The 13169-nt window shown below is 65.1% G+C and overlaps 1 protein-coding gene across 16 annotated transcripts in view; it reads left to right on the top strand.

Moving 5' to 3' along the window:
- Positions 1-13169, top strand: part of MCF2L (MCF.2 cell line derived transforming sequence like) — a 102091-nt gene that overhangs the window by 42492 nt on the left and 46430 nt on the right. Inside the window, exon 1 of one of the 16 annotated variants that reach the window (XM_064492943.1) lies at positions 6533-6686. The exons of 12 other annotated variants lie outside the window; for them this stretch is intronic. In XM_064492943.1, coding sequence (XP_064349013.1) covers positions 6614-6686 — 73 coding nt within the window. In that variant the 5' untranslated portion in view covers positions 6533-6613. Of the gene's footprint in view, positions 1-6532; positions 6687-7012; positions 7285-13169 lie in introns of those variants that run through there. 3 more of the 16 variants (XM_064492946.1, XM_064492948.1, XM_064492939.1) reach the window with 3 other exon arrangements.

The following is a 13169-nucleotide window of genomic DNA, read 5'->3' as shown; positions in this document are numbered from 1 at the left end:
TTTAAAAGTAGAAAGAGCTTTTTGAAGTGCCTTGGTACCCGGCCAGTGGGTAACCCTGGGGCCCTCCCGCCCCACCGCTTGGCCATGGCCGTGGAGCTGTGAGCCCCGCCCCTACCGACAGCATCTGTTAGGACTTCCCGGGTCTCCCGTCAGAGGAAACTTGTCTTGGAAACAGCGTGCCTGGAACAGCATCGGGTGCACGAGGTCCCCAGGGGTCTCCTAGTCAGCACGTCTGTCTCCTCCATTGCCCCAGATCCCAGGACCATCTTCTGGGATGCGGTCAGATGGGCCCGCGAGCGCCCAGATCTGGCGCCTGCCCCTGGTTCCCCCAGGCCCCGCAGGCAGCACCCACCCATCTGCAGGTGTGCGGATGTTCCCAGCTCTTGGCTCATGTCAGGGAGCCTCCTGCCTGGAAACAGCCGCCCCTCCCCTCCTGCCACCCCCTCGATACTCATCAGCCCTTCAGACACACCCGGCTCTGCTCAGGACTCGGGCTGGTCCCCACCCCACTCTTCAGGCGGGGCCGCCTTCGTCCGCGCCGGGTGGCTGCTGTCCTGCCTGGATGGAGGGGGTGGCGAGCCCTGGAGGGCGAGTCGCTTGTCCCCACCTCTCCCTCAGGGAGACTGAGACCCAGCTCGGGGATCAGGTTTTGAGTCCAGGACTCCTGATGCTGGCCCGTCCCAGAAGAGCCGTGTCCCCTCTGCACCTCCCTAAACCCACAGTAAAAGCCCCTTGAGCCTCTCAGGTGAGGTGGGGGCTGCTGCCACCTCTCCTCTGGGGCAGGAAGAGCCCGGTAAGCCAGGCGGCCCTCTCACACCTGCCAGTGCGGGCTGAGCTCCTGGGCGTCCCGGACCCGCCGGCCAGCTCTCCACCACCGTGGGTTCTGTTTCGCCCACAGCCCATCTGTGTTTGCTCTCTGCCGTGCGTCTGCCCCTCACGCCACCCGGATTTATTAGGTTTGTGGCAGGAGGTTGTTGATCTAGAAGGAGGGGGGGAGGGGGTGTCACTTCTGTCCAGGTCACAGTCTGTGCAGAACAAATGGCGCGTTGTTCCCCCACCTCCGCCCGTGGCGGCGGAGGGGCGGTCGGTGCTGATAAACACTGGGTCCCGCCCGGAAGGCGAGTGATGGTATCTGGGGCTCGAGTGTCTGTTTTCCCCATCAGGCGAGGAGAGCCTTCCTGTTTAGCTCCCGGAGGTGGGTGGGGCCGCCCAGCCCTGCTCACAGCTCTGCTGCCTTCCCTCCAAGTGGTCGGGGGTCGTGCCTTCCAGAGCCCTCATCTTGGTGCTGTGGCCGCCTCTCAGTCCTGCTCCCACCACGTAAGACGGCCCGGGCACCCCCGGTGTCACTTCCATGCACGTTTGCCACGTGCGGTGAACACCAGCAGAAATACAAGTGAGGGCTACACAGGGAACAGATGGGCGGAGAGCGGTTCCCCCGGGCCCTCCGACCCCGCTGGAGGCGGCCCCGAGGCGTCAGGGCTAGTCCCTGCTGTGACTGGGAGGATGGACGTGCATAAAATGGCTGGAAGCCAGGACCCAGGCAGTAAAGTGCCAAGCGGTGTTCAGAGGGAGGAGCAGCTTGGAGCTGGGCACAGAGGGGAGGCCGGGCGGGGGGCGGGGGGCGGGCACATCGGGAGGCCGGACGAGGAAATGTGTGTGCGCCCTCCTGGAGGGAGGCCTGGCACCAGAATTGGGGTGAAGTCAGACAGAGGGGACACCAGAGAGACCGGGGAGACGCAGCCTGCCCTCGGGAGGGGGCCGTGGTCCAGCGGGGCAGCCCTGGGCCTGGCGCCCTGATCCGGGCTCCTGGCACTGCTGCAGCTGGTGCTGCGGGGGCGGATGGTGTCTGGTGCTGCAGGGATACGTCGGGCCCCTGATGTCACACCTGGCCTCGTCTTGGGCTACCCAGGACTGTAAGTGAGCCAGGCAGAAGCGAGCCCTTCCCACGGAAGGCAATCAGACCTCCTGGTGCCCGGGCACTTGACCCCCACGGGCAGAGGTTGGACGGAGCTGCGAGTCCCCTGCGCGGTTCCGGCAGCCTTTGTGATCGCCGATTCGCAGGAAGCATGTGTCCGAGGTGCCTGTGCTCCGGGCCAGCAAGGCTTCCTTGGTGCGGAGATTCTGGAGAAGGGGGTGGCCACGTGACCTGGAGCATAGCCTTGTAGCGGCCTTCCGTGAGTCTGCGACAAGACCACGAGCCCACACCCCCTTCAGCTCAGGCTCACTGGGAGCGCGGGGAGCCAGGAGGCGTGTAAGCCGTCTTGGGTTGGGGATGGGGAGGAGGTAGCTCTTCCGAGGGTCCAGAGTGTGCGGACGGTGCTGAGGACCAGCACGGGGTGGGAACCTGTTGGAAAACCTCGGGGGCAGGTGAAGGAGCCTAGAGGAAGGGGCTACGAGGTCCTGGGCCTGGGGCCAGACCCCCCCCCCCGACCCCGAGCCGGGACGTGGGAACTGAGGTGTGCGGGTCAGCGGGACCAGGACTGAGTCTACAGAGACAGAACTCAGAGCCACAAAGACTGTCGGCGATGTGGTGGCTTCTGTCCCCAAATCCTCCATGGTGGCCCCTCGGGAAGGTCAGGACCGCCGTGGGGCCGGGCGGCGGGCCCCTGCTCACCAGGGTTCTCTGTGAGGTCACACCTGGGTGCACCCCACCCCTGCCCCTTGTGAGGCACCCCCGGGGCTGCCCTGCAGGCGGGAGGCGCGCACAGATCCGGACACTGAAGTGACGGGAGCGTGAGCATCGGCGCTTTCTCTCTAGCTGTGCGAGCAGCGTGAGCAGCGGTTCTGCTCTCGTGGCGAAAGTGCGTCCAGGTGGGGCTCTTGCCGTCCCGCGGGCCTCCGTCTTCCCGAGTCTGACGCATGAATCAGGCCTGGCTCCGTGTTCAGCGCTCCTGCTTCAGTGACGTGGGTTCCGCAGCGTCACGGCTCAGGTGGGAGGCTGTGCCCTGAGGGGTTCACCGCGGGACCCCCTGCGGTCCTGCACGTGGTGTGGAAGTCCTGCTGGAAACGTCCCCGCTCCCGGAGCCAAGGAAGTCTCGTTCTTCAGGCTAAGCTGTGAGCTCACGACCTAAGCGGAGGCTGCTGAGTGTCCGCGCCGGGGGCTCAGAGCTCACCGCAACTCTCAGCTGGCTGTTTTGCCAAGAAACTTGCTCTCGTGCACAGGACTCTCGCCCACCGCACGCCTGAAACTACCCGTCCTGAGGCGCTCAGGTGCGCCGGCCAGATGCGCTCACGTCCAGGACACCGTCTCCCCGGCTCTGCGGGACGGCCGTGCGGGCTCCTGTCCCAGCCGTCGGCCGTGGCGTCTTTGGTTCGCTCGCCGGGGCTGTGGCGCCTTCTTCCGGGCCACGGGGTCTTCCGCGAGCAGTGGTTTAAGGCTGGAGGGTCCCGTCTGCAGACCCGCTAACTGGGTGCATGGAACACGGTGCTTGTGTGAGCACCCCAGACTCGCCTGGGGACGAGCTGCCCACCAGCCCTCTGCCCAGTGCTGCCTCCCTTCGGTCCCCGCACCGTGGTGGCAGGAGGCCCGAGCATGGGGGCCCCATCCCACCTGGCCTAGGAGCTCACTGCTGCGTCCATGGCTGGACCTCGCATGGAAGCCAGGGAGGGGAAGGCTGGCTGGGAGGACTGCCACGTGGTGTCAGGTCCTCAGGGCCAGCTTCTCCCCTGAGAAGGCTGCTGCTTATCCTGCAACCTCACGGTGACCTTGGGGGCAGGGATGACACATTCAGCCTAGCAGCAGAGTGGACGGGGGGGCTACAGGACACACGAGACAGGGCAGGGCCCGGGGAGCACCTCCATCTGAGGGCGGCAGCCGAGGGTGGGAGGGACCAGGGCTGTAAGGATCACAGGGCCTCAGAAGGACGGTAAGGACACGAGAAGGGGACACGGGGGGAGGGGGTCAGTGAGGACGGGACAGTGAGAGCAGGGAGGGGACACGGAAGAGGGACAGGGGAGGACTGAGTAGCCGCCGTGTCCGGCTTCCCTGCTGCCCGAGGCTTTGCTGAGCAGGGACACCTGTGGCCTCGGGTTGCCATGACGATGAAACGGGGCCAGGTGGTGAGGGAGGCCTCTGCAAACAAGGGCGCACCTGTGAGTCAGGGATGGCCCCTCCCGCCGTGTGGCCCGGCGGATCGTGGCCGGAGCGCGTAGCGCCCGGTGCTGCTCTGTGCGCAGTCCACATGTGGGGCCTGTTGCAAAGTTATAGGTGTGCTTCTCAAGGGCTCGGGGGCACAGTTTTGCCCACAGGAGACTGCTGGACGCTGTGGTAGCTCCCCTTGCTCTCTGTGAGGGGACTAACGCCGAGAGCCTGTGACTGTTCACGGGACCAGCTGGGCGGGGAGACCGGACGCCGGGTGCAGCCGGGCCGGCTTAATGCAGTCCTGCACCCTGTGTGCTCAGGGCGTGACGCCGTGTGCTGAGCATTGCAGATTTTGACTCACAATGCTGCGTTTCCCCCAGTAAATAAACAGGCCCTGTTCCCAGTGAAGCAGGGAGCCTGCGCTTTTTTCCAGCTGAGGAAGCCATGTGGGGTCCCGAGAGGACAGAGATCCCTGCCCTCCAATCAGGGCAAACAGACCTTCAGGGCCCAGAAACCATGTCTACGCTCTCAGTGGCCAACCCCGCGAGGCCTGCGTCCGCTGGGGACCTGGGACCCGGGACCAGTGTCGGCAGCCTCCAGGTCCTCGTCCGACGTCAGGCCTGGCTTCCTCCGATTCTCCGCCGTCGTTCCTGCCGCGGGTTCGTCCTCCCTGTTGGCTGTGGGATAGAGACCTGTGAAATGGCCCCTTTTGTGGGTCAGAAGGGTTTGAATGTCCGCAGAGTCACCAGACCCAACATGTTGGAGAACGCTGACACCCTGACCAGCCACCTCCGTGCTCGGGGTCCGCGGGGCCTCCACGGCCCGTCAGACGGCAAACGTGAAGAGGCTGGACTCACCCCCTCTGGGACGAGCGACCAGCTTACCGTCAGATTGGAGCTGACGGCCACAAGTCCCTCGCACAAGCCTGCCTGCCTGCCCCGAGAGCCGTAGGTCTGGCGTGACTCCGGGCTCAGCTCCACGGTCCCCTCGTGTGCCGTGTCACCCCCACCCCGGGGCCCATGTGGGGCGGGGCCCAGGAAAGGGGCTGGAGTTGTGTGCGGATCTGGTGGTGTCGGTGCCTCTCAGCTCTGTGGGTATTTGGGGTGCAGAGACCAGGAGCCCATTAATCCTGTGGGATTTGCCCTGACCCTCCCCTGACCGTGGTCTGTGCTGGGGAGGTAGCCCCTGTCCTGGGGGCCTCTGCTGGGGCCCCGGGCCTGACCGCTCGCTGCTTGACCTCGTGCCTCGCCAGCCACTGGTGCGTGTTTCCTGGATGAACGGATCACGGGTCTTTAGTGGGAAACGGTAGCTCCCTGTTCTCAGCGCAGCCTGGAGAGGAAAGTGAGGGTGGAGGTGCTGTGGCCATGGCTGCGTTTGCTCACGTTGGCCAGAGAAGGTCGCCCATGGCCCGTGAGCCCAGAGCTCGTGGCTCAGCAGGAGATGAGGAGTGTGAGACCTGCGGAAGAGCTCGGGGCCCAGAGGTCGGCCGGCCGGGGCCGAGTGCCGCGGGGCATCCGACACACGGGGGAGGCGCCCGGCGTGGTGGGGAATCCCTCACAGCCGAGGGGCCTGCTTCTCCAAGGGCAGCTCCCCACAGCGCGCACCACGGGCAGGTCCGTGGCCTGTGAGCACAGCCTGAGGATCACGCTCAGGGCTGCTGCCTCCACTGGGGCTCGTGGCTGGCCCGGGCGGCGGGGGAGCGCGTCTGCGACCTCATGATCCCGTGATGGGGAAGCCAGGGCCTGCAGTGCCGGGTTTGCTCTGATCACCAGAGCCACACCAGGCCTGGCCCAGCCCGAGCGCTGTCCTCTCCAGGTCCGTCGACTCCCAGCTGGGGCGCCTCAGCCCCTCTGGTCCTTCCTGCTGGAGGGAGGGAGCCTGGTGTCCCCTGGGAGCACCGCCCCCCTGCAGAGCTAACCCTGTGCTTTAATGAGCTCCTCGGGGTCCCTGCCTCTGGCAGCGCCCCCTTATCACATTGTCCTTGTTCTCAGTAACCCCACCCCGGGCGGTGGGGTGGGGGCGTCCTGAAGTCTGGCTGCTGAGGACCTGGGCACACACGACCCCCACGCACACAGTCAGCGACGCTCAGGCTGTGCACGCGGGTCTTCAGCCGCGTTATACAGCTGCCCAGTGGCTGCTCCCAGCACGGCCAACCGGAGGTGTCCAGACCCGGGGTCCGGTGCCCCGGGGCTGCGCCTGCTCCCTCGCCCCCCGCAGCCCGGCTTAGCGGAGCCGGCGCTAAGCACGGGGCCCCTGCAGGGAGGGCCGGGACGGGCGACGGGGAGGGAGCGGCTGCCGCGGGAGCCCCGCCACCGCTGGGCGCCACTGTTAACCGGCCGCAGGTGGAACGGACGAGCCAGCCGCGGACTCCGGGCTCCGGGCCCGCAAACCTGAGACCCTGGAGGGAACCCGGGTCTGCATGCACCAGGCGGGCGGCCCAAACCTGGAGCCCAGTGACCTCCCTTTGTGCGCCCAGCACGGGCGTTCCGGGAGGCAGGTCGCCGCCCCCTGACGCGGCCGGCGGGCGACAGCATGACCTTAAGCCTCCTGTCCCTGCTGTCGCGGGACCTCTCCAGGCTGTGGCTGCGCCTGAAGACCTGCACAGGTGCGCAAGGGGCAGGGACCCTCGGCCCGGCACTGTCCGGGGTCCAGTGTGGGCTGCGTGGCTGGGGTGGTGGGAGGGGGCCGCTGCCAGGGTGGGGGCGTGCCGGGCATCCTGGTGGGCCGGCCCCTCCCTCCCCGCCAGGCCCATCCTTGTCCTCATCCCCACGGGCCCCCGCCTGGAGCAAAAGGGGCATCGTCGCCAGTGCACACTGGAGGCGTGAAGCTTGGCCAGGCCCTTTGTTTCAGCTCCTGGAGACGGCCTGGGGTGCCTTGGTGGGAGCCCTGAGCCCGGCAGGGGCTCTGTCGGGGTGGGACCCAGCCTGAACTCGGGGAGCGCCGACCTGGGTGGCCGTGCCCCTGGCGACCAAGGACAAAGAACCCTGGGGCCCAGGAGGGGGCGGCCTGGGTTTCCTGGTCGAGTTTTTAAGGATGAAAGGTGCTTGTTTTGAAGTGATTTGTCGAGAGCGCATTTTCCAGTGGATACTTCTGCCGAAGTTGGATGCGTAATTTGTTAAATAAGTATTTTGCACGTTTCAGTGAATGGGCCGCACCTCGGCTGTCGGCGTCTGAAGGTCTCAGATTTAGAACAAAGACACCAGGTGTGTGAGGTGGCGGAGTGGGTGAGTCTCCCTGCTGAGGTCCGGGGACTCTGAAACCCAGAAGACGAGCACTTGGACGTGGTGGGAGGCCGGCAGCCCCACGGACACGGGGCTGGAAAGGTCCCTGAAGGACCGCCCCCCAGGACTCAGCCAGAGTTGGGAACCTGAGAAGTTTCACCCGAGCAGCGCGTCCTGGGACGTCTGCTGGCGCCCTTCCCTCCTGGGACTGCGAGGCTTTATGGTGGGGGCCCTCGGGTGGCCCTTCGCCATCACCTCAGACTCCGGTGGTTTCTGAACCACAGGCTAGCACTAGTTCTTAGCACTTGCCCTTAGAAATTCTGGGTGTTCTTCTAACGTGCGCTTTATTTTTTAAGATGAAGAGGCTCCTGAGTAAACGTCCAGGGGGTGGTTGTAACTAAGGGCTGGAGGCCGTCCCCCATTCTCTGCAGACAGTTTGCTGTCTCCCCGCCGAAGCAGCGCTTGTCCGATTTCCCGGAGCTGCTGGTATGTTGATGGAAACCTCTCCTTCAGTGGTTCTGTGGAGCAGACACCTCCAGAGCTGGGCCCTTCACCTGGCCGTGTGACTGGGTGCTGACTCCCAGTGGCACCTGCTGTTTACAGGGGAGTCGTGCTCCTCCGTCCTCACATCTGCTCAGGCTGCACGAGGCGGGGAGGGAAGGTTGGCACCGGCCCGCCCGGAGCTGGGCCCAGAGCAGACCGAGTGGGCGAGAGTGACGTGGCGAGACCCCGGCCCCATCACTGTGCCCGAGGCGGCCGGAGCCCGCTGGGTGAGACGGCAGGGCTGGGCCACGCTCCCAGACTCGGGTCGGAGTCTCCTGTCCCGCCACTGGGGACGTCAGCGAGGTCAGCGGGTGTACAGGCCCCGCCACCGCCAAGCCCCGACCCCAGCTCCCTCTCCGTCGCCCCTCACTCCTCTCCTCTGTCTGTCTCTCTGTCTCTGTGTGTCCTTCTCTGTCTCGCTTCACGCCGCCCCGTCTCCCGTGTGTGCCTGGTCGTGGTGGGGCTCTGTGGTCAGGCTCCGGGGGACAGCGTCTGCGAAGGGCCTGAGCCCTGCTCTGCGCTGTGCCTCCCGTCTGCTGGGCAGCGACCCCGTCAGCTGGGCCACCTGGTAAGGCGCGGGCTGAGGTGAGCCCTGGTGCCCCGGCCTCCTCTGCCCTGAGCGTCATCGTTCTGTTTGCTGGGGTGTGACTGGGGAAGTGGATGCAGCGACTTGTCGGGTCTTAGATTTACAGTGTTCCTGGTACTTGGGAAACGGAATTAGACATGCACGTCCCCGGGCGAGGGGAGGGTTTGGAGAGCTTCTGGGGTTCCGGAGAAGCTCAGGGTGTGCTGGCGCCGCGCTGGCCTCTCCGCGTGGCGCGTCCTGTGCACTGCTTTCTGAGGGAAGGTCCAGCAGCCTCACTTGGGCACCGCCCTTCCCGGCTCTGCCCTCGGAGCAAGGAGGGAAGGAGGGTGGTAGACGTCCCGGATCTCTGTTGTTTTTAATGTTGGTAAGTGGTGGTTTTAGAACAAAGCTCTCGAAGATCTCCTTCATTTCCAAACAGCATAGGTTTGTGTGTGTGTATGTCTGGTGAGTGAGCCATGTCCGCACGCACTGGGTGTGGCGTCAGTGTGTGGTGTGTACGTGTTGGTGTGTGTGAGACGTGGAAGCCACACCTGCTCCTTGCGTCAGCGGAGATGTTGACATCTGGGAAGGTGACATCGCGGAACGCGGGGGCCGGGCGTGGGGTCTGTGGCCGTAGACGTGCTGCTGGGGGCTCGGCCACAGCCGGGCAAGGGGGTGCGCTGCTGCACACACTGCTCCGGGGCTGGCTCACCGGCGCCCCTGAAGCCCCGAAGGGGGCACGTCTGGAGTGGGGCGGACACGGTGTACCTTGAAGGGTGTGTGTCGGACCCCAGAAGGGCGTGGAGTTCTTCCTGCTCCGCCCACCCGTCCTCCTCCGACTCAGCGCATCCTCCCGCGGAGGCCGCCCCTTCACCCTGAGGCGGAATCCCCAGTGGCGCCCTCCCCGGACCCTGTCCTGACGCTGTGGGGGTGCGTCTCCAGCAGGAGAGGCGGCGAGGAGCCCCGCCCGGCCTGCAGGAAACACAAACTGCAGCATCACAGCTCCTGCCTAATTGGGCACCAGGGCTGGTCTCAGAGGAGGAGGGGCCCCAAGGGCGGGGTGCTGGGCGAGGGCAAAACAGCCCAGCTTGGAAGGCCTGCTGTGGGCTGCTGCCCTGCTCAGGGGTCTGCTTTCTCCTGGGGACTTAAGCTGGTGGCCGTGTGTTAAGTGGCACCATCCACTCATCAGCCAGATCCCCTCACACACAGGGCGGGCGCCCAGGACAAAGGCAGAGCATCCGAGACCAGGACCAAGCCTCAGGCCCTCAGTGGACGGTGGATGTTCGGCCCGTGGGAGGAGCAGTGGGTGCCTGGCGCCAGGCGGGTTCGTGCTCCGGCTCCTGCAGGGTTCCCAGCCCTGTTTCCCGCGTGCCCAGCCTCTGGGGGTTGCCGAGTGCCCCTCCCTAGATCGCGGACACAGGTAGGGGACTCCCCAGACCGCATGCAAGGAGGGCCCTGGGTTTGCGGCGGCCCCTCTGAGTCAGGAGGGGCCCAGCTTCTGCTCTGCAGTTGATCGGAGCTCTTCTCCACAGTCCAGGCCTCCCCCAAGTTAGAATGACCCCAGCGTCTCGCAGAGCCACCTGGGTGGGGCTCATGACGCCCTGCCCCTCCCTTCTTTGTGCGGCTGGACCTACAGTCACCCTGTTGCTGCTGTGTGGCCTCAGGCAGGTTACTTGGCCTCTCTGTGCCGTAGTTCGCTCTTCCAGAGAACGGAATATCGCGTCCCCACCTCTTGGCTTGTTGTGACAACTTAACGTGCTAATACGTAAAGCGTACTTCGCAGTAGTCGTGCTGCAACTGCTGTTTCTACCACGGGTTGAAGATTTTCCGTGTGAACCTGTTGAAAAGTGACTCAGTCGCCCAGACAGCCTGCAGGTTGGAGGCGGTGTTTCACCTCCCTGCGCGGCCCGCTGTGCTAGCGGGTTGCGGTGAGACGCTCAGGACGGACTTGCTTCCTCGACTGAGACCTCGGGGGCTTGCTGCTGTGCCGTTGGCTCCGCGGGCACTTGTGTTGGGATTTCGCTTAAGGCTCTTCCTTTGCTTTGACGAGGACCAGCCGGAGTGGCCTTGTGCTCGGGGAAGTACGTCACCTGCGGCGTGGCTTCTACCGGAGCCCGGAGATGCTGTGCCCCCCCTTCCCCCGCCCCACACCGTGACCGGTCGTGTCTGGGAGGTGGTCTCTGAGCCTCCAAGACGAGGTTTTCCGTGGTGCTTCCCGAGTTTGTCTGACAGTGGGGCCCTTTTCTCCTTGGCCAAGGAGGGGGCTCTGCCAAGAGGTGCAGAGAAGTGCGGTTCTGGAGTCAGACCCCAGAGCGCCCCGTGGGGGAGCGGGGGCCCCCGCTGGCGTGGGCCCGGTGGGCTGCGACCACTGCTACGTGCACCACCCAGGCCGGCCTGCCATCTCCGCCTGCTTGCCGAGTTGCCTGGAGCCTGTGCTAAGGAGGATTCTGAGGCTCACTGGGGCTCCTGCCGTCAGCAACGAGGCAGGTGTCCTCTAAGGCAGGTGTCTCCGCGCCCTGCTTCACCCTGGACCTGGCAGAGGGATGCACTTAACAGGATTCCTAAAGCTGTTTTTAAGAAGTTGTTTCCAGCTCAGAAACCATCAGGTGTGCGATGTGCATGTGTACAAGCCGGGGAGTGAAGTGTGCTAGAAGCTTCGTGTCCAGGGCCCCGTGCGGTGCCCAGCCTGGTGTGGGTGTGGACGGGGGGCCCCAAGGCTGGCTGCTGACCTCTCCTCTGACCTGGGTAAAATGGGTGTTGGTGAACGGGCCAATGGAAACCGTCCTCCTAGTGTCCCCGAGGGAGCCCTGGTCCTCTGCCGTCCGCCTCGCTGGAGGGTTCATCCGCATCAGCGTCCCCCAGGCAGGCGGCCCTGGGAGCTCTGCGCCCGTCTGAGATTACCTGAGGGGGCATGGCTGGCAGGGCCAGATGGGGTGGAGACCCCAGCGTGTCCAGGCGAGGGTTCTGTGTCCGTTCTGCATCGGGAGACCCCCCGCAGCCTGAGCTGCAGACACACAGGCGGTGGGCTGCAGCCTGGGAGGTGCAGGCCTGGGGGCTCCCGGCCTCGTCTTCACAGGGAGCGCCCGCTGCCGCCCCTGGGCTCCCTGTAGTTCTGCTCAGCTCTGTCCCGGTGCCCACGCGGGAGGCTCCCATGGCTCAGCTCCGGCGTCCGGCTCCCCGAGCTCAGGCTGCGTGGCTGGTGCTTCCCCAAGGACGAGTTCTGTCAAGGGTCTTTTATACCAAGACTTTCGTTTTAAAATTTGTGGGGATTTGCTTTCTGAAATTAGGAAACCAGGGAGAACATTAGTGAACTGCGTGAGCGACACGTCGTACGTGACGTGAAATGTCTGTGCTCAACCCGGAGCCCAGACTCACTGAAAACGCCTAGGACGGGCTGTGAGCGAGAAGCCAGCCCCAGTCAGTGCAGATGTGCGCGGAGCCCCCCGCAGGTCATGCACAGCCCCGGGGCGTCTCCCCTGCGCCGCCTGGCGCTCGGGGAGCTGCGCGTCCCAGCTGACCGAGGCTCAGAACGGAGCCTGTTTGGACCCCTCCGCCCCGCCCTGGGTTGGAGTCACCTTTTTGTGGCTGTTCATCCTCACACGCTCTGCCCTGGCTTGGGGATTCCTGGGAGGGGCCCCGGTGGAATAGGAATCCCACCCAAGTGAGTTGGTGAAGTACCCCATGGGCTCTCCACCCTGGAGTCCAAAAGGGCGTCACTGTTTTTTATTGAGTGAAAATAAACCCAAGTGCTGGGTGTGGACTTCCAGCCAGACGGAAACAGGAAGGGAATCGTCTCGTGATGGACCTGGTGGGCTTTGGGGCCCAGGCCTCTCACCAGCTGCCCCCCTTCGTAGGACCCTTCTCGGGCTCCTGTCTCCCTCCGGCAAGCTCCAAGATCACCAGCAAGGCAGGGACCAGCCTCCGAACCCGAATTCCAGGGTCCTGCTAGTGCTCGGGGCTCCCTGAGCCCGGCCTTTACCACCGGTACATGGATTTCCAGGGTCCTGCGCTCTCTGCGTGTGTTCTTTGTCTGAGGCGGTGCCGGCCGGCCAGGCTGAGGCTCAGAGGCCCTGCACGTGGGCAGGATGGGCCGGACACTGCCCGCCCTGCATTACGAAATCCTCGTCCCAAATAAAGCACACCCACGAGTCAGTTTGCGAGAGGAGATTTGCCGCCAGGCCCGACTGTGTGAGGATGAAGAGGTGTGAAGCTAAAAGTGGCGCCCCCCCCCCCCCCCCGGATCTCAGGTTGCTGCCCAGACAAGGCAGGACTCAGGGTTTCTTCCCTTTTGTCCTCATGTGGAACCGAGCCGGGTCCCAGAACGGCTGAGACGTCATCCCACTGACCTCACTGGAGAGCGAGGGTCTGTCCCTGCGGTGCTCCAGACAGAGCAGCCTTTCAGATGGGCTCCCAGCGCCGGCGCCAGGGGGGCAGGTCAGCCTGTGACCCTGCAGGGCACAGAACGGAAGGGCTGTCCTCTCCCCCTGCGCCCCTCCGACCGGAGACCTTCCTAACCTCCCCAGCTCGCAGCGACCCTCTAATAGGATAATTGCCCGGAGTCTCCGTTTACGTCTGGGCCGCAGGAATGTTGGGAGCGGGCAGTTGTCCGCGGGGCACTGTGCTCACACAGAGCGCTTCTGTGCAGGGGCCGGGCCTGCCTGACCCTCACGCCGAGCAGGCGGATGGGGCAACCCCACTTCCCGTCCGGACCCCTGTCGGAGGAGCGGCCAGACGCGCACACAGTACAGGTCAGGTCCCC

Source organism: Camelus dromedarius, chromosome 13 (genome assembly GCF_036321535.1).
Source record: "Camelus dromedarius isolate mCamDro1 chromosome 13, mCamDro1.pat, whole genome shotgun sequence".
Lineage (NCBI taxonomy): Eukaryota > Metazoa > Chordata > Mammalia > Artiodactyla > Camelidae > Camelus > Camelus dromedarius.
The sequence above is the reverse complement of the archived record's forward strand: the minus strand, read 5'-3'. Positions and strand labels throughout refer to the sequence as shown.